This window comes from Centropristis striata, chromosome 8, assembly GCF_030273125.1.
Source record: "Centropristis striata isolate RG_2023a ecotype Rhode Island chromosome 8, C.striata_1.0, whole genome shotgun sequence".
NCBI lineage: Eukaryota > Metazoa > Chordata > Actinopteri > Perciformes > Serranidae > Centropristis > Centropristis striata.
The window spans coordinates 34,052,798-34,074,614 of NC_081524.1; the positions used below are offsets into that span (position 1 = coordinate 34,052,798).

The following is a 21,817-nucleotide window of genomic DNA, read 5'->3' on the forward strand; positions in this document are numbered from 1 at the left end:
GCTTAGTGTTACAGAGCCGCAAGAGTGAGAGCAGCAGGGGTCGAACTGACAATTAAAAATGTCCTTCTTCCTTTTAAAGCCCTCTTGTGAAATGCAACAGATTGTGGTAATGTAACTGTGAAAGCAGGCTGAATAATTAATTTGATGCACCAGTTTGAGCAGACAGGTAATCTTGTCTCTGGATGCTTTGCGGTTGTTGTTGCCTCCTGATTGTGTGGCGACTAAGTTTCCCTCTTAGGAATATATAACATTTGTTATTGTCATTATCATCATCAGTATTTATGGCTTGTCACTGTGGCTGTGAATGAATATAAAGTGAATTATTTTCCCCCTTGGAGAAAAGCACAATAACACAATTCTGCCACTGCAGGCATCACCTAAAGCTAATACAGCAGTGACATTACACTTGTCTGTTTTTACATTATAGCTGCAATATAATGTGAGTAAAGGGGATTTAGATATGTCCTTAGCTGATATTGTGCTGTAGTACCATACACACTGCAGTATTGGTAGAGACTGTAAGTAAAATTTTGCATGATTTCAATGCCTCACCCAACAAATGAGCTTTCAGATAAACACTAAAAAATAATGACTCCTTTGAGAAGATTAATTGTTTTAATAAAGTGAGTCAATAGACAAAATGCCTTAATAGGTTGCCTGATTTTTGCAGTGTATCCTTTTTAACTTTTTACACATTAGCCAATAGTGATTAATTAATAGCCAGTGGAAATGCTTTCACCATTTGTGCCTCATTAAAATTCTGACTTGTAAAACTAATTTTGCATTAATGACAATTATGGCATGAATGACAGATATCGTCAACCTCTGTATTTGATAATTAACAAAATTAACTTTTCAAACAAGACATCTAGTTCTTTTGACTCTGTTCCCCTTCACTTAAATAGAAACACATGCACACACAGTCATAAACTGACACATACACATAAATATATACACATTTTATTTTGTGTTAATCCTACATTTCAAATTATTATTTTATTTCAATTAGTTTTCTGTCTCAAGCTACAGCTCAAAAACTTAATCTTCTCAGTATGTCGGATGTTTTTTGGCGGTATTGTGAGATGCAATGACAGTATAATCTGACATGTCAGATTTAAATAATAATAGGATTAAACTCCAGGTGTGTGAGAATGTGGCAGCATGCAAAAAAATATATATAGATAAAAGAAACCATTCTCTCCATTTATGGGCCTGTCCAAATGTCCTAAATATTGGCCTCCTGCAGCAGTCTCTGAAAAACACTCAATCCAGATTCACTAAGGCAACCAAAATATTTTAACACTATTGATGTGTGTGTGTGTAGGCGTGTTTGTGCATGTAAACACTGGCCCATAGCGCTGAGCCAGTGTTTAATGTCTGGAGCATTTCACCAGCCCTCATACAAAAACAGCTTACAGCAACATTGCTGTGTATGTGACTTTTTTATGTCCGTGGATGCTGCTATAGGGGATCGGAGGACAGACACTGACCTTATGTTAACTCCTGTTCTTGTCACTTCTCACAAAACAAAGTTACTTTACTCACTTTATGTTAGTCTGCCATTCTTTAGCTGTCACATCATGGAAAAAGACATTTCTAGATTACTTGTACTTCCCTCTCTTAGGATCAGCTACTTAGCATTTTTGCATCACTAATTCTAACAATAAATGGCCCAATTTTTTCATCTCTTTAGTCTACCTTTCCTGTCTATGTGATGGGCCTGGTGCCTAAAAATAACAAATTCAATTCACAACACAGAGGTATCCTTTTCATGCAAATATCGAGGACGAACACTTGTTTTAGATCAGCAGCAGTGTCTGCTGTCTTTGTGTGGTTCTTCAGAGAAGAAAGTGTCCTGACTATAAACTTGACAAGTTGTCATCCGTTGACAATGTGTCTTTCTGTCTGTCACACCAGTAAAACAAAACAGCAACAGAACGCAGTTGCCGCCTTTAAGTCTCTGTGTGTGTCCTCACATCACATATTTTCTCATACTTATGAGGTAGAAATCATTCATCACGCAAACACACACACACACACACACACACACACACACACACACACACACACACATCAATGAACCTATGAGGGCATTAATACATTCTTTCCTTTTCCTATAAGACAAATAAATCCTGCCTGTGTCATTCTTAAATGTATATTTTGGCATATTCTGATCTGAAGCTAATCCTGTCTTTGATTGAAAATTAAAATTCACAACTATTTTATATGAATAATAGTCATCGTTTCAACTCACCTATTATTACCATATATTCATTCAAGCTAAACCCAACTCGTGAAAGCTTTTACATTTGCATGATACAAATTAAATATCATGAGAGCTTTTGCCAAAGTCTCTCAAATCAGCCACAGTAGATTTATTTAAGAAACTCACTTACCTGATTTTGCACCAGATGAACAAGAGTCTGAATTTAGTTCTTCTGAACTGCAGTAACTTGTGCTCAGATTGTCAGTACTTTGGAAACAGATGCTCTGGAGTTTTTAACCCTCCTCTCACGCAACAAAAAAACCCCACATTGATTTTGTATGTGAAAAATAGTGTGTCAAACAGTGCTATGGTTTTTAATGTGTGATAGGATGAATTTCCCAAATCTTTACTGTCTGTTGATGCAGTAGACAGAGAAAAACATGTGTAAAAGGGACTTGAAGTAACTAAATTGTGTTCCTGTGACTTCACAGTTCCTGGAACTATATGGTTGAAAGCGGTTGCTATTTTACAGCATTTCTTTACCTCAAACAGTGATGCTGAAGAATAAAGGCCCACAGTTCTGAGTTGATAATGCTGAGAAATGCTGTGTTTCCTTTCACGTATTTTATGTGCATATTTAAATATCAAAATAAAAAAGATGAATTGAAACAATTAAGTTGATAAAACCTCCTCAATTCAAAAACATTTTTACATCCACTTAAGGTTTTTTTTTGTCTTTGACAAAGAAGAGCAGATACCAAAATGGGATTTGGAATAGCCTTTTCCAAATAGATGAATTCCTAACAAACATTTAACTCACATGAATGATCAGCTGTTTCCGCTGGCGGCGTCTTCTCAGATAATTTAGTCTCCAGACAGCATAAAATATGGCCAATGCTTGCTTTCATGAAAGAACAATTCCCAATTTAACCAAAATCTGAAAGACTTCTCTGTGTTTTTCTCTTGTATTTGGGTCAGAGGACCAAGGTGACCTCTACTCCTCCTCCGGTTACTGGTGGATTTTAGCCATGTGTAGTGTACAGTAGAATGTCTGATGAAACTACACTTGGGCCTAGTTTATTCACTCTAAACCGAATGATAGAAACAGGCCTAAGTGCTATCAACATCCAGTAACTTCCCTCGGCTAATGTTTCTTGCACCACACTCTATCTTCTCTAATGTAGTCGTCTGTCTTGATATGAAAAAATCCATCACCTGAGATGTCAATTATGACCATTTCTTGTGTTTATTTCTGGGCCAAGCTCTTGTTTTTTTTACATGAGGAAATTACACTATGTGAGTTATGTGTTGGGGCATAGTGATGCACACACACATCATACATACACCTACACAGGACTGTTTACCAAATGTATATGAATGCATGTAGCAGAGTGGCTAAAAGAGAAGAAGCGATTGAGAAAGCGAGGGATATCAACAGAGGCCCGGTCTTGTGGCCTGTTATTCAGATAGAAATCAGCTTAAAACAGTATAATGACGGACTATTTCTTAACACAATATAATCATACAGCAATGTGTTTCTCCGTCTACTTACCTTTAGAGTACCCATCCAGGCCCCAGGCATTCTAAATAACTCTCGTCTCAACCTTGAGCTCTGAATGCTTTCCTCCACTGAGAAAACCTCTTCTCATTTTTCAGTTTACTGAGACGAAGAAACATTTTTCTTGAAGTAGGCGAGGTAATTGCGTAGTTTGTTTTGGCATTCATAATGTGCGAATCAGTACCGGCATGATGATATCGCCTTTGCTAGTTCATAGAATTTTTTTTTTTGTCTCCTAAGAACTTCTTTATTTCTAAGACACACACAGAAATGAGGATTTGACTTTCTCTACAGTTTGAAATCATTGCCAGTGAAATAAGACACAAGTGCCAGCTAATAGGCTCTTTTAAAATGCAGTCAGTGACTCAAACATGCCTTGGTGGACATATTAAAGTAATGAGTGAGAGGCAATGCATTAAAGTAGGTGGCTTATTCAATTTCAAAGTCAAGAATGTGTCTTTATAAAACAGAATCAGGACATGAACAGAAGACTTGTTGCTGTGACAGCATGCTAATTAGTTTAGGATTTTATCATTTAAGTATTTTAATGGCATTTCAGTACCTCTTTATTTGAACATACTGTTGTGATGAGTTGCTTTGCTTTATTAGTTGCTATGCATCTTCTGTGGTTGCCAGTTAGAAATCCGATTGTTTCTGCCAAGGAAGTTATGCTTTTGGCTCGGCTCACCTCATCAACATTGCAAAATAGGGCATTTGTGCTGCAATAACTGGAAAAATTAGTTGTGGTCTGGGAATATTCACTTGAACACCCTCTCAAGTTGGAACTTTAACATTGTGATTGCCCATCTAGGTATCTAATTGATTTGTAGTTCTGGGAAACTGAACTTAACATAAGACATGAGATAATTACTCTGTATAGATTGTGATGCAGATGCATTCAAGTGCCGTGGCAGTTTTCATTTCATTTTCAAATTACTTTCACCATGGAGATTATGTTTTCAGTTTGTCTGTCTGTCTCTCGGGCATACATCCTTTTATTTTCATGTTTCTTCACATTGCATTAAAAGCATTTGTGCTGCATTCATGTGGTGTTGGAATAAATGGAAAAATGAGTTTGCATATCTCATATCTCATTGCTCACTTGATCTGTTTCCTTTGTTCTTTGTTGTCACACAAATTCAGGAAACAGCTTTCAATGCTTTTTTTTAACATTCTGTTTCTTATGACTTAAAGCTTATGAGCACATAGAAGTTGGAAAAATGACTTCCCAGCTTGGGAAATGGGACCATCAAAGGTGTCACACAACCCATTCTAGTTATAAATTACACTAAAGCACTTTTTGTTCCTTTTCTAACAGTATAACATATGAACATTTATACACATGTTGCAATTGTACATCTCTGGAAGTACACATGCTTTAGTAACTGTAAGGGCTTTATTTATGTGATACAAAGTGATTCAATATGTAAGAGACTATCTAACTACATAGCAAGTGTCTCCTCTGAGTGCCCTGGTTCATGTTAGGATAATACTTTTTATTGTGTTTGTTGAGTCATGCTTATGCTGAGGCATTTCCCAGAAATAGAAACCATTATTGACGCTTTTGTGCTTTCCAACAAATTCAAAGATATGCTTTTAAAATTGAAAAAAAAAGATAAAGCCTTTATTCTTTGGGATAATCCTTCACCGATACAGCCACTTCCTGCCATTTCAGAAGCCTGTGGGGTGTTTGAAGGCTGCAGCCTATCAGGTTGCAGTTAGACTTTGGTGAACTTTTGTATGGGAGGTCACACTCAGCTAATCCAATTTGTAATCAAGGCTTTCTTCTTTCTCTGGTCCAGAAAAGGACCATGTTGTCTTTGGAGCAATCACAATCCCAGTCTATGGCCCGGGGTCAAGCTGTGTGGAGTTATTTAGCGTATTAAGTATGCCTGTTTGGTTTGTCGTTTGAACCACGCTCAGCACGCTTTGATGATTAGCCCGTGGCTTTGTTTCCACGTCAAGGCTGTTTTTGTCGAAGTGTGGTTGTAGGGGTTGTAGAGATGGTGCGATAACTGCTGTTGTTTAGATGTTTTGGATAGGGGTGGAAGAGACAAATGTAAGTGCTTTTTTCAGGTCCAATTGATTTATGTAATGTTTTTCTTTAAGCCGCAGCATAACACCCTGTATTTAAATCTTATCTTTGAAATGCAAGTCTTAAACCTAATGTGTCAAATTTCACTTTTTTCCCCTGCTATTATGATGATTAATCTCCATGTTTGTCCTTGTCTTCCTTTCTGTCTGACTCACTCTGTAGCCCCTGCAGAGCCGTTGCTGTGCAAGTTTGCTGACGGAGGCCAGAAGAAGAGGCAGACCCAGGTCAAGTATCCCCAGAATGGCCGACCGTGGACACGAGAAGGAGAGGTGAGGCATAAAAGTGTATTAAATCATCAAAAAAAAGCTCAGCAGTACCCGTTGTAAAAGATCCTTTTCAGCAGCCGCAGCAGCTTTTTCTTAAAACACAAGTACAAACGGCAAATTGTAACACAAGAAGCATGTCTTTCAATCAGTTTGTTACAAGTTAATCCTTTTTACCCTCTGCCACTAGAAATGAAAGCAACATAAAATATTTCCTCAGACAGAGTTATGCCGCAGCAGATATTTTCTAAATCTACAATAGCCTCTCGCTTCTCACACTCAGTGAGAAGCGAGAGGGTTTTTAAGAGGAAATAGTAAAGTTAACAAAGCCTAGAGTGGTGTTATTGTTACTTAGTCACAAGTATGAGTACAGTATATCCACAAACCTTGTTTAAACCTTTTCCTACTCAGCTTTCTAGCAAAAACACAGCAGTAATCTTATCATAACAGTCAGAGAGGTGAGAGTGAGATGCTGTTGGATACTGTACAACAGATTGTACTGCAGCATTTCAAAGCTCAGTATCGACAGCTGCTTCACAGAGGTCATCATTTTCATAAACTTTGAATATCTGATTGATGTTCCCTTTGACATCAGTTTCTTTTTCACATTCTATAACCAAGTTTCAATAAGCTGACAGGCCCCCCTACAGAGTCATTATCAGCTTTCATTTCCAATAACATACTGTAGGCCGAATCAGAGATGCTGCTGACAGCATGAAAGCTGGCATGTATAAAGGTTGTTAAATTTAAAATACAAGGTTTCTGCGAGACCCCAATGCCAAGTTGTTTTTTCTTTTGTTGAAACTCCCACCTCCAGTCTGTCATCTTCAGAAGAAATGAAACCTTTGCGCAGCGGATTGAAAGCAGATTGACTATTGCACAATGTAGGGAGTTCAAAAGTTGTTAGTGTCGATACCAAAGCTTTAATTTACGGAACAAGGGAAAGTGAATAATAATGTCGCCACCCACACACGAGTACAGTTTTTACCAGTTTCCCAACATTACATAGAGGTAGGGAAAGAGCAGGGTGGTGAAGCGAAATGAAACGGAACCAGGATGATACAAGAGCCGCCACAACAGAAGCAGAATGCTACATCATGTGCATGACCTTCATGTGTTTAACAGGCACACAATACAATGCAGCTTTTTTTCTTTTCTTGTGAGAGCAAGAAAGACAAATCACATCAGGGCTTAGTTAACATTGGAGGCCCCAGTGTTAATAGTTATTTCTCTCAGTGCTGTTGCTTTGTGATTTGCCAGATGGAATTCAAAATAAATGATCAATGCTTTCAGTAGGATTCCTCACACATTTGTCAGTGGCCCAAGTCCTGACAAGCCCCACTTGGCCTTGCTGAGAAAAAGCATCTCTTCAGAGGTTTATGCATTTGTCTGAGCCAGCTCCGAACTAATAGAGGCATCTGGCCGTGGAGGTGCTTTGAGAGGCCTCACTGCGTCCTCACACTCAGTCAGCCGACCCTAATCTCCCAGAACCACTCGCTCCTAAATGAGTCTGGCCTTGGGACTGTGACATGAGCACATATTACACACACAATCACTCACACATATTGCATTTGTGTAGAGAACCACACAGAGGACACATGTGGACGGACAGTACAGCAACAGGCCCCTGGCACAGACCTCCTGGCCCTTCTATCACACCTAGACCTGTAGTTCTGTAGTCATGTCTGTGGTATTTTTGTGTCTTTTTGTGTCTTTCTGTAGTCATTTTATGTCTGTCATAGTAATTTAATTTAATTTTGTAGTTTTTTTGTGCTACTTTGTAGTTTTTTGTGTTGATGTATTTTTCTGTTTTTTTGTAGCTGTGGGCCCCGTCATTTTATGTCACTTTTTTGTGTTTTGCAGTGTAGTTGTCTTTTTGTTTGTTTTGTGTCTTTCTGTAGTCATTTTGTATGTGTGGTGGTCGTTTTATTTTTCTTAGTAGTTTTTTGTCTGTCTTTGTAGGCATTTTATGTGTGTCAGAGTAGTTTTATGTCTTTTTGTAGTTAGGGTTAGTGTTTTTTCATAGTTTTCTTTGGGTTGTTATTGTGTCTTTTTGTAGTTCTTTTTTATCTTTTGTATCACTTTGTAGTTTTTTGTGGCCGTGTGTTTTGTGTCTCTCTGTAGTCTATCATAGTCATTTTTTGTGTCTTTTGTAGTTGTCCTTGTGTTTGTTTTGTGTCTCTCTGTGGTCCTTTTATATCTCTAGTTGTCATTTTATGTGTCTTTGTAGTTTTTTGTAGTTTTTGTGTCATATTTTTGCATGTCTTTGTAGTCGTTTGATTGACTTTCCAACAAGGAAAGTTACTGTTAACAGTTGTTCTGCTTCTCCCTGACCTTTTCGGCCCTTGGTCTTGTTCCAATTCCATTCAATAACCTATCTCTGAGGATACATCATGAATGCCCACACAGAGCGATAGATGAGCGGCGCATACACACTCGTACAGTAATGCTGGCATTTTGCAGCAGTGAGGAATGTGGTCCGGTCTTTGCTGTTAAGATGAAGGAAAGTTAGAGGACAAGATACAAACATCAAGATGCTTCACAGTGCTGATCTCCTCCAGCTCTGCCTCCGAAATCTTCTGCTCAAAAAGACAATTCTAGGGAACCAGAAGTGAATACAAATGCAGCTCAAGGTGAAGACTAGGATTCTTGTGTATGTGTAATGTAGTTTTTACTTGCATTGAATCAGTTGTTTCTTTAATCGCTGGTTTGAAAATGAATCCCAGGCTTTGGAATGATTAATTTCTGCTATTGATGATGATGATGATGTCATCAAGCAGTCTATATTCCCCCAGTCCAGGCTAGAAACAGAGTTTGGGGGGAAAAAACAAACATTGCTGCAGAGTTCAGCACCGGGGCACACTTTCAACTGTGTGCCAATTTGGAGAGAAGAGACTTGTTTTGAATATAGAACAAGTCCAAATGACTTGTGTGGAGCTGCGGATAGAAGAAGAGTGGGGGGACAGCGACAGAGCAAAAGATAAGAGGACTAAAAAACTCTATTGTTGCTTTAAGTTTGTTCCAGCGTTGTCAAGAAGCAGTCAAGTGGATGAAGATCTTTTTTCGAGGCTCAGCTGCGAGAAGTACAATATCATTAATTTGCACATCATAGAGGAAGTGAAACAGAAATGGAGAACATTCAGAGAGTGCCAAGTGTAAGTGTCCCTTAATGATAAACACTTGACTTAATAGGAACAACATTTAATGGAGAGGAGAAGGGACAGACAGTGCTTGGCAACTAAAATACTCTTGAGTTTCTTCTGATACTGCAGTGTTTCTTCAAGAGTGTCAAAATGTATCATGGATTGATATTTGGAGCTACAAAACGGTGACAATATGCACATTGGAGCTGACAACTGAATCACGATAATAAGAACATATTTACAGATGTCTCCCAAAACTTTTTTTTTAGCACGCTGCAGTCGGTGAAATGAAGTTTGGGCTCGTTTTGACTGATTGAGTGGTTTTGGTGTGCGTGTTTGCCACTGTCAGTTTCCTGACTGACGGTACAGATGTTTGCTGTGAAAACAAACACCAACTGTGACAGCTCAGACAGACTGATTTCTAAACTTACCAGGAACTTCAGTTTCTTTCATTTTCTGCCAGATTGTTTCCTTTCAGCTCCTTTGTGTCTTCACAAAGACATAATATTGGCAAATAGGGAATACCGTAACTAGTAATTTTCACTCAATTTGAAACATTTTCAACTCCAGCAGATGTGCTGTCACCTCAGTTTATTTCTTCCGGTGTGGATTTATGTCTGTTTCCCACCGAGTGTGTCTTTCTATTGACTTTGTGTGCAGACATGCCACCTCTGAATATACCTTCATGTTGTAAGTGCAAGTGAAGCCCACAGTATTTGGTTTGAAAAGAGGTTTTGCAACAAAATCTCTTTAAAACTTTAAACATTTTACACATAAGCTAAGGAGCAATAAATTAAAGATCTATTGCTCTTAAATGTTGCTTTCAGTCAACCTCATTTCAAAATATTATGAGTGAATTTAACGTATTCTTCCATTCCTATTATGCAGTAACACTATCAGGGCTTTAACAGTCATCCCTTAATGTTCCTGTTGTGGTTATTTTACGAAAATTGTGAATATTTTTGAACAAGATAAGTGGCCCACAGGCTCACACAAATTCATGCACAATGATTTTATTGTGCATGAGTGCTTTTAACTGGTTCATTTGAGATTTTTGTGTTGCTGAGGACATCATCAATTGTCCTTTATTTAGCAGGTCTTTGTATCCCACTCACTTGCTTATGTTGTTGAATTGTAAGTCAAAGCTTTTGTGTTCACTGTTTATTTTACAACATGAATCATTCTACTTTCTCTCTCTGCACTCTCTCTCCCCGCTATCAGTCCATTACCATTACTGGTTTGCTCATCAGTATCTTAACACAAGAATATGCTCAAATTATTCAAACTGAATACCAAGAATCCTAATCTATCGGTGCATATATTTCTCTCCTTCTCTCCCTCTCCAGAGTGGTATGGCGTTGACGTATGATCCCACTGCGATGCAAAATGGGTAGGTAGTTTTTTCTCAGATTTACAAGCTGTGTCTACAACTTTAAATGTCTGCAAACTTTACTTTTGAGTCACAGTCTGTGCCAAATATTTGTATAGCACCTGTTTGTGAGCCTTAAACCCTTAGATGAACACACTCCAACAGCCACCCATAAGCAATAATATACACAACAGCACTTGCAGCATGCAAATGAGCAGACCATAAACATGCACACATATTCAAACAGATACAGGACACTCAGGTCATTAACACACACACACACACGCACACACACACACACGCACACACACACATACCCTGTTGGTCGCTCTTGCCCTCATTTTCACATCTGACTGGTGCAGATGGAGTGTTTATTTATGCACCTATGCATACAAGCTGTCAGACATGTAGGTTTTGATTGCAGACAGGGAAGTTGGGCGGTGTTGCAGTGGCGCTGTAAGACTTTCGTCAGCCGAGGCTCTGTGCAATGCTCTCGGGCTGAATGCAGAGAGCCTAGTGTCTGCCTGTTTCAGGGGGAAATTGGAGATCGGTCCTGTCTGCTAGGAATGCTGCTGGTGATGCGATCCCAGGAGACGCTTCCCTCCAGCTCTGTGTTTCTCTTCTCCTCCTTCTTGTCAGCTCAGTCCTCCTTACTCTTTGTATCCCTGTGCTCCATACTCTTCTTAACTGTTGCCCTCTTGTGTGCCAACATTTTATCTCCCTTTACCTTCTTCATATCACCTTTAAACCTGTCATCTTCTGCTCATCTTACCTCATGCTAAATGTATTTCCTCTCTCCCCCTTCTTCCACACGTAGTTATCTGCTGGTCCTTTCTTTCTCTTCTAATTTCTACTCTCCTTGTCCCAGCAGATGATTTACTTTCAGTCATCACTGGTGTCTTTGTGTACGTGTGCGTGCATGTGCATGTGTAAATGCATGCTTCACACGCGAGCATTTGTGCGCTTGCGGGGCTAAAGCCCTCTCCGACCTCTCTGCCGAGGTCATCGGAGCTCCTTCCGGCGAATCGCTAAATGACTGTGAAATGCTAATGCAGCTAATTAGAGAGGCGAAAAAGCAGGGAGGGAGGGGAGTTGAATAAAAAGGGAGGGCCAGGCGGGGTCAAGAGGAGGGCAAAGGCAAAAATAAAGTCAGCCCAAGGAGAGGGGAAGGGTACAAATCAATTACAGGTTTGCGAGTCGTTCCGAGCGTGAGGACGGCTGGTTTCAGGGGTCTGATGCCAATCTGATGTTATTGGAAACATGTGTCCAAACCAACCAGACTACTTTGGCTTATAGCCTGTCCTCTCTTTTATCAGGGAGACACAAAATTCACTTTCTCCGTCTCTTTTTTTCTCAATCTCTTGCCTCCTATCTGTTTTCTGTCCTGTTGCTTCTCCGTCCTTCTCTCTCGTTCTCCTTGCCTCTGTTCGCACTCTGCCTTTCTATCCATCTTCTCTTTCCTCTGTTTCTCCTGCCCACACACATGCACATACACATGTATATTTTAGCATGCTCCCCCACATTTCTCCTCTGAAAAGTCACAGAGGTCGGCACTAAATCATTCGCTAATTTTTCAGGGCAAACTCCTGACAGTGCCGCGAGGTCACACCAGGGATTTACAAAGAGGTTTTAAATTCAATCCCATAGTAATGTTCTGTTCGCAATTACATGTTTAGTGTATTGTTTAAACAGCCGTGCTGGAGTCCCTATTGACAGCGTGCTGCTCATGGCTAATAGCCTCCATCAATAACCTTGGATCTGTCCTCTACCTACTATTTCTCTCTCTCAATACACATCACTCTAATGAAAAATACAATAAACACAATCAGAGAACCATATTGAATAACCAGGCTGCGTTCTCTCATTTGTATTCATCAGTGACAGTAATACAGTATCTCTAATGCAAGTCATACATTAATTCTACAATCAAAAAGATGGATCCACACTGCTACATGATCAGCAGAAGAGTGTTGCTCATCATCACTTTGACAAGCATGTTCCAGTTTTTTCTCCAGCTTACACAACATTGCATGCAAAATGTATGCATCACATATGTAAAAACAACTGGATTAATGTAATATTTTAGTAATTAATATAATTATGTTAAAAAGTTGTCTACTCACACTATCCAAAATATTCTCAACAAATTTAGTTCCTAAAGAAACCTTTCATTTTCTGTCATATCCCTTTTGTGCATGCGCCAGTGGTGTGTTTGTCAGAAAGTGACTTCGAATCCAGTTTCAAGCCACATTTTTACAATGCATTATTTAGATTTTTTTTTATTTGTATTTTAGTCATCGGATGTCTGGATATTAGGTTATCAGAGAAACAAGCTGAGCTAACGTTATTGCTATCTGAGCTCCATCGCTTCCACCAAACAGCATCTGATAAACACTGTTTTTTAACATGAAACTGCTTTATTCAGTGTTGTATTGGTTTTGATCAGTGTTTGTTATGGAGGAGAGACGAACTCTGCAGATAATTTGGCTCCTGATAAAACAAATTTTTAAAAACTGAACGTCTAGATCTTAAGTCAAAGAAAGAAGCTGATCAAACGGTAGCAGCAGTTCAGCTAGCACTCAGTTTGGTAATGTGCCAAACAACACCAAGAAACAATGACTTATACATTTAGTGTTTTTAACATCTTTTATGATCTGGTCCATTAGTTTTGCAGAGGAAGATCTGTGGATAATTGAGCTCGCATTAAAAACTTCATGGACTAGGAACACTGAGGGAAAGCTAACTGGGAGAAACTTTCTTCAATGACAACATTGCTCCATCGTTTGTTATGTTGTGAGTGAGAGACCCTGAGCAGCAGAAAAAAAAAATACATATTGCACATTTAACTCCACTGTATATCTGTTCAAACTTTTCAATTTCAAGTGGAGTATAAGGTTGAAACATATTGTTGAAAATCGACATACAGTGCTGTTGCTCAAAGAAAAATGACTAACAGTACACAGGGTTTCCTTTAAGGCTATATGGAATAAAACTCAAGGAAACATTCAAGTAAGCCAGAGTTAAAAGGTAAGTTAAAGAAAATCTATGTCCCTTCAAGGAGTTCAGGGAAAATCTAAGTAAGCTGAGCCAGTGTCAACACACCTAAGATAGAACACACAATCAACCTGCGAATGAACCAGAGCTGAGCCTTGGCAAGAGGAAATATATAGAGCTAATAATTCATGAGTTTTCTCTTTCTGGTGCCAAGGAGGTGAACCATGTTGGAAAAGTAGAGAAACCATTGTAGCTATACTCTTTATGTACTACTACTTACCCTTCAACACACCAAGTGGAGCATAAAAATCCACCTGGGAGGCTGGATGTCCGTGTGAAGCATAATCACGCTCAGCAGCTTATCGCAGGCAGTTGGAACCCAACTGCATCCACGAGGCTGAGGCTGCAATAGTTTAAAAATACCTGAAAGTTTGCTTTTGGCAGCTGCGTTCAACACTGCTCGTGAGTGGAACCAGTGTAATGTGAAACAGAAGCGGGTGACCACCTTGGCAACCCATTTCACCCTTGAAATGAGATGTGTGTTGGTGTCACACTGGAGTAGCACCAATCCATCTGTGTTCTCCTGTCTCTGGCTGGCTGCTGGGCCGGGCTGTCATCTCGGCTGTAAGAATAGAGTGGATATTCTATTACGTGTGATACAGATCTTTATGAATGAGATACAGCAAAATGTCATACAGTGCGCTTGTTGGCATTCGTAGTTTGAAGTAATCTTTGTTTTTAAGTACTTCTCTCCCCTAAATTAACCAACTCTTGATTTGTGGCGAGCACCTTTTATACAACCGTGGCTATGTTAGAGATAGAAGGGGGAGGGCTTCTCTCTGTCTCTGCCTCTCTCTTCCTCCCCTCCCTCGCTCCATTATTCAGTCAACAGACACTTTGGGATCGATTGGGCACAGCAACACGGCCTGGCGGATGAAACATGTCCTCTCTAGGTACACAATGATAAATAAAGCACTGCGAGCCGCAGCATTCTACCGCTGCAGGGTTGAGGGGGTGAAATGAAAAAAAAAGAGCTAGAGCAAAATCAGAAGGGCAAACAAAGGTATAGGGAGTATAAAATGCAGATGTTACAGATGCAGCTTTGTCAAATGGAATATGCGTAGGTGGGGAACATAAAGGGCAATATTGAAATTTTCACCCACTCACACATTAAGGTGATAATTCATTATTATGCATAGCAGTGGAGCAGACTCCTTTGTAACATGATGTGTGCTCCGGTGCAGTGTCAAGTCTCATTTCAAGATGTCTTTGATGGTGTGGCACAGAGTGAAGCTGCAATATTTATTGTTTCCATGACAGCCTTGATGATGTCTGATCCATTTTGTCAGCGGTGTCTTGAAGTGTACTGGGTGGTTGAAAGCAAAGAGGTACAAAAGGCTCATTTTCACCTCTGCATGTGGCTCTATCCATATGTGCAAGAACACCTCTGGATTGACCTTGCATTTCTCTCAACATTCCCCAGCAAGTTTTGCAATTTAAATCATTTAAAATTAAACATTTTCTTGTTTGCCCCCATAGGTTCTACTCTTCACCATACAGCATCTCCACTAACAGGATGATTGCACAGACGTCAATCACACCCTTCATCGCTGCCTCTCCCGTCTCGACATATCAGGTGGGTGTGCCCTCCCTACATTTTGCAGGATTTCACCAAGATTTGAAATCCTGTAAGGACTCCAGCTGTGTATTTAAATTATTAACTCGAGATAGATAAAATGATGGGGTCATTATGCTGTTTTCCCAAGTTCGTGGTACTTTAGTAAATTGTCTTGCCCTAGCCACTATTGCATAGCACAAGTATAAGCTTCAGGCATGCGTTTTGACTTTGCTTTAGCTCGTTGGCATGCCAACAAATTTAACAAAGCTACTTATGTTCAAAGTCAGACACAGCTCCAATATGGCATCCCGAGGGCAAATAATGCAACCTAATAGCAATAGAGAAGTGAAGTTAACAACTCTGAAGATATTCAGGAGAGCTTTATTTTAGTGGTTTTAAATATGTAGCTGTGAAGGCTGAATGATATTCTATATTGTCATTGTCATTTTTGACAAATCCCATGCCAAGGCCAAACAATAAATTGGTCCAGCAAGTATTGTATTGTATTTGCAATGTGCCATAGAGCTTCAATTGTCAAAAAAGCCCCTTCACTTCCATGAACCTGGGTTCTGTAGTTTATTTAGTCCCATAAATACCATCCTGCTGATGTAAATGTTCGCCAGCTCACCAAATGCATATTAATCAGCTAAAAATCAAATGAAATATTTTCCTCTTTTTGATTGATGTCTGCTTAAAAAAAGTACAGTGCCCAGCTATTAATAAAATGAGATCGAACTCTGTGGCCTGTAATAAGCTTACAGTAACTCAACTCAACCTTATTTCTATAGCACATTTCATACAAACAAGCAGCCCAAAGTGCTTCTTACACAAAAAAATAAAAACAACACAGACAAAAGATAAAAAACAGAAATAATTTCATGACCACGTATATAAATCAAATAAAAGTCAACTCAACATGATTTATATAGCACTTTTCTTACAAATAAACAGCACAAAAGACAAAAATAAATGCATTTTGCAACAGTAAGACATCCAAAGGTTAGAAATCAAAGAAATTCAATAGAATAAACACCAGGGATAAAGAAAAAAAAAAAAATTTATTACGTAAAAAAAAAAAAAAAAACAATTACTAAAATGTAAAAACTACAGTAAGACGATAACATTACTCCAAATAAAATCCAAATACAATATTTAAAGACAGGTGTTTATTTGTAATACTTATATATAAATATATAAAGATTTCTGTCTCCAGTAGGAGGTTCAGATTAAGAGATGCCTCATTATAGTGGTTTTAAAAAATGTAATATTTTCGGTTGATTATACAGTAGTGTTATTCTCTTATTTACAAATGAATTTAAAATTGGTTTAATGAAATTTTTAAACCACTTTGTTCTCCTGTGACCTACAGTAACAGGTCAAAGAAGAAGAGCTTGTCTTTCCTCAGAAAATGCTTTCAGCCATAAATTGAGTTATCAGCTCTCTCCATTCAAGACAATTCTTAGTCTAGCAATGATAAAACACAGGCTCATATTGCAGCACTCCTCCCATCTATCTTTCATTCTTAGGCACAAATCTTCCTTTTGTTTCCTCTCTCTGTTCCCGTGTGTCGCATCCTCTCTCTTCCACACGCACAAACCATACCAATTCATGTCAAAGCTGGTTGGTGATGTAGCTGCGGTTGTTTGAGAGATTGACTCAGTACTTGATCCTCAGTTTGTCAAACACATAGACTTTTAAAACAAACACCAGTCCTTCCCCACAGGTTTCCTCTAGCACGAAACGCTGCTGTAAACGAGACAGACAAATGCAAAGACACACCTTCGGCAGTGCGGAGTAACACAGAGAGAGACACAGTCACATTCTGCTTTTTGAGGAAAAAACACAAGAAGGAATTAACTTATCTTGCATTATGTTAGGTCCCCATAGACACACACAGGTAAGCGAGCATACACATTCACTCATAATTACTACATACATGCATGCCCCATTTTATGTGTGACAAAGGGGCCTTCGGGGACTTGTTCCTCCTCATGTTAGAGTTGGGCAGTAGCAGATGAAAGTGGTGATTTGTGGCCAAGACAGGCTTTGATGATGAAACCTCCACTGTGAAGCAGTAATTATTAGACTGTATTGCTCTCTGTGGTCTTCATATCCCGTTATAATTACAACATAACATACTGTATAGTGGACCCTCACTTACCGCTGTAATATTCTTTAAGACACACTGCCGCAGGGACTGAGGCTCTGAAATGGGCTTGTAAAGATTGAGCTAATGATTAATTTTCTCTCTTCTCCTCTTTGCTTTTCTCATTTTCGCTTCCTTCCTGTCATTCTGTCTTCCAATTGTCCTTCTTTATGCTCTCTCTTCCTCAATGCTTTATCCACTTATAACAATCTTCTTTTTGATCTTCCCTTTCCTCTCATCTCTTCCTGACCTCTCTTCTGCATCCTCCTACTCATGCCCATCCCCTTCTTCTGTAATTACTTTATTTTTACTTTCTTTCTCCTACTCTCCATCTTCCGTCTTTCTATTTCCTTCGTCATGTCTGATCTCGCTGTCTTCACCTCCACCTATGCTCCGTCTCCTGTCTTTGCCTCTCCCCTCCTACTTTCTCCTCCACAGGTCCAGAGTACATCTTGGATGCCACATCAACAGTATGTTATGCAACCTACAGTAAGTGTTTGAACCAGACTCTCCTTTGTTTTTGTGTGCCATATGTTATCTCTTCCCACTGGAGTCATTTCCCAGCACTTTTCATTGCCCCCTTTTTACACCACACATCTCAGTGTGTAAGCAGGTCTCAGCACTTACTCCCCATGCACCTCTTAGTGAGAAAATACCAAAACATTCAAGAAACTTCAAAGTAATAGTTCATTTGAAAAACTTGATAAGTAGTCTGAAAGTCATAGTGTCTGCCACAGGACCTATAAAGCAAAAACTTCAAAGTCATCCATAGGAAAGCATAGCTCTTGTTGTGCTATAATGCTCACTCTAATACCTTTATAACATATTTAATGTAAATTATTTTTTTTGCCATTATTATTTCATATTTTAGCACAAATGTTGGAGCAAAATTGCAAAAAGCCAAATAATAAAAGAACAATGACACATAGTTTACAACAAAAGCAGCATGTGAGAGCCAAGCCCAGCTCAGACCAGGAAAAAATAAACTTTCGCCCTGCGTCTGACTCTTCCCCTGCTGAATCAGCCCGAGAATAACCTCCTGAAAGCTGCTCGCTCAGCGGAGCAGAGAATGACATCTATAATAAAAGGGTGCTCCCTGCTGGTTCAACATGAAACTGCAGGTAGAACGCCGACTTCCACAAGTGAAGTGGTAATACTGATAATAAATTCAGTTCTAACTGCAAGGATCATATTTGTGCTAGGATACATATCCACACATATATTTACATGTATAGTCACACATGATGCCTGTGAGTGAAGGTGTGCAGTATCTACACTGCATGTCTACATTCTCTTTCTTCTCTTGTTCTCTCTTGCACACATAAACACAACCTTGACACAAATTGCAAGGTTATCTTTGCTTATAGCCGAGGACTCACACAGTTAAAGTGACTGTGAGCCTCCGCAGGCTTTGCTCTGAGCTCAATGTAAAGCCTCAGCTGGCGTCCCTTCTGTCTGACATTCAGTGGTGTGAACTACATGCAATTAAACTAGTAATTAGATATGTTTTGCAATAGCTTACTGTTAGTTCAACTACATTTATATTGGCACAGTGATTCAAGAAGTTTCAAGAAGAAAGAATTACTTTTTGCTATTGTTTTGTGTAGTTAACTACTACTGGGTAGTTTTTGTTTGTTTTTTTGTTTATGTATGTGAACAAGTTGATACTTTTTGCAGTAACTGAATGCAACATTTTCTTTCTTTTTTTGTCAATGATTTTGTTAAAAGTGTGTATCGTATGACCATTTTCAATTAGATTTTTCCTTTTTATTTTATTTTATTTTATTTTATTTTGTTTTATTTTATTTTATTTCATTTTATTTTATTTTATTTTATTTTATTTTTTAAGTAAGTTTTTTTATTACTTTACCAGGTACATTGCTGTCACGTCTGGCAGGTGAAAGACATCAACATTTCATCTCACTCACTCGTTAATTATTTCTCAGCCTAGGAGCTTTAATGGATAAGAAAATGATAGATTCATGTTGGGACCACACAATAACCTTGAAAGTACTTCAGACGAACAATAAACCTTAATCACCTCTTAAACATTTATTCACCAGTAGTTCACAGTTCCACTGGTTCTGCTCATCTGACAGTGTACATTGGTAATTTTCTATTAAAAATGTTAAACTAGCCTGTAAAACATGCATTTAATTTTTATACTCCTGCTTTTTAATGACACACCTGTCCTGAATGTCCTCTCCTTAGACTGGGTTCATTCAAAGGGTGAAGAAATGAACATCACTTTAAAAAAATTAATTTAATTACATTTTTATTAAGTATTTTTTTATAGGAAACATGCCCATCAGTTAGGAAAAGATGAAGTCAATCATAAGATAAGTGCACATTCCAATGAGGATTTCAGTGATCTTAGCCATCATGGCTTCAGACATGCCACATTATCTGGACAGATGATGAAGCTGTCTCCTCCAGTTTTTTCTTTTCTTTTTTTAATACATCAGGGCCCTTTCATATGAATAGTTCTCTCTTTCAAAGAATAGCCAAAAGCAGCTTCTTAGAGACAAGACGGGATTTTATCTCACCACAAGTGTTCATAAGTTGTTTTCTTGCAAACATCTGCAGACTATTTTATACCTGGAAATTTCATTTATGCTCCATTGAAATTGTCAGCTGTAGGGGGGTGAAAGATATGATATATCAGCCATGCACTGTGGAATTCCAGCAATACTGTCACAACACAATAGTGGAATTAGTTCCAAAGTCTGTTGTCCCCCTTTCTATAGTTCTCTCTTCCTATCTGTCTTCCTCTTTGTGTCTATCTGCCAACTCCTAAAACATTCTGTTGTCATGTCTGATTAAAATTATGTCTGTGAGAGAGGATAATACCCTTCTGTAAATGTGTTTTCAAACAAATGTCCCGTCTAATTATTTGGCAGGCCGGTTGATATGACTGCTCAACACTTGGGAGAAGACAGAGAGAGATAGAAGGGGTGAGGGAATAAGGGATGGGATAAATAAATAAATAATAAATAGGAGAACTGTGTGCATTTGACAGAGAGAGGACAGGGAAGAAGCAGGCGCAGGGAAAGGAGAGGAAAGAAGGGATTACAAAGAATAAATCGAGAACAAAGAAAAGAAAACAACTGCTGCAAAAGCATGTCTGGGCTGTGCGCGCCTGTTCCCCAGCCTTGTCTCTGCATAGTCAAAATCCCTGTTAGACAACAAAGGCGAAGGCTAGTCATTGTATTTCCTGGATACAGAAGAGCTTGGCAAATTAAAGCTGCGTCAGGGAGGGAGGCTGAGAGAGACACAGCGGCTTAATTCTGTTCCTATGGTAGCAGAGGCTTCCTCACTGTTGTGCCTCGGTTAATGACTGGTAACTTCGATTAGTGGTCTGCGCTCATTGACACATTTAGGTTGATGTTCGCAAGCACGCCTCTGCTAATCACTCAGCCAGCAGTCCATCATGCAGTTGAGAGGTTTCACTGACAAATGCGCATAGTTTTCCACACTAAAAACATAAATTACATGAAAAAGGTTAGAACAAGAGGGGGGAAAATAGGCTACATACATGAACTCACACCACTACATTTACACACATATACACACGCATAGGTATGTGCTCTCAAACTCAGATTCACACACACACACCTTTCCACACAGTGAAGTGCTTTAAGGACTGTGTGTTTCCGAGCCTTGGTGGAATGCCCAGATTACTTGAACTCCCTGTCTTTACATCTTAATTAGTAAGAGGATGTCTTTGTGCATAATTACTCACAAATCCCCCTACAGGAAATGAATGCATTACCCTAACCATGCATAGCAAGAAAGAGAAGGAAGGCGGCTTATTGGGGAACGCTGTAATGAGACATCCAAAGAATTGGGATTTCAGATCTTCCTGAGTTAAATTGCTATGTTAAACCCATTTGAGCAGACAAAGGGGGTTTAGAATGTGTCGGAAGAAAGCACAGATCAGTACATATCTGAGCCTCTGAATTGTGCACAATACTCGGGTTGTTTCCTGTTTTGTTTTTTTTGCTGGGTTCCTTTGTGTGCCTGTGCAGAAGCCATGTATGCATGTGAAGGTTTACAGGGGGTTAGAGGGTTTGCAGTACCTAACTTTTTTTGCTTTATATAGTAAAATCTTGTGTGCTTTATAATATAAAAAAATAAACTAGGGTCTTTCAGTATAAAAATCTGTCTGTGGGATAGTACAAACTTCTGCTTTTCAGACCACACTACCTGAAAGAGAACACATAATCTCGGTTCACATTTTTTGCATGCTTGCACGCACACGCAGCTCCCGTCACACCAGCAGCAGTTAGTGGTTTTCTCGATAAACGGGTGTCATTATCACTAATACTGTGCATTTGATGCTGCACTGTGCCTGCAGCATTCTGCTAGTCAGCTTCACTTGTCTACTGGAAAACTGACAGCAAAAGAAGGGGAGGAGAAGAAGAA

At 39.0% G+C, this 21,817-nt stretch overlaps 1 protein-coding gene across 1 annotated transcript in view; it reads left to right on the top strand.

Moving 5' to 3' along the window:
• The window catches only part of LOC131976915 (RNA-binding motif, single-stranded-interacting protein 3-like), a 142,311-nt gene that overhangs the window by 111,026 nt on the left and 9,468 nt on the right, over nucleotides 1-21,817 (top strand). Inside the window, exons 7-10 of the mRNA XM_059340136.1 lie at nucleotides 6,022-6,128; nucleotides 10,612-10,655; nucleotides 15,168-15,264; nucleotides 17,831-17,881. Coding sequence (XP_059196119.1) covers nucleotides 6,022-6,128; nucleotides 10,612-10,655; nucleotides 15,168-15,264; nucleotides 17,831-17,881 — 299 coding nt within the window. The remainder of the gene's footprint in view (nucleotides 1-6,021; nucleotides 6,129-10,611; nucleotides 10,656-15,167; nucleotides 15,265-17,830; nucleotides 17,882-21,817) is intronic.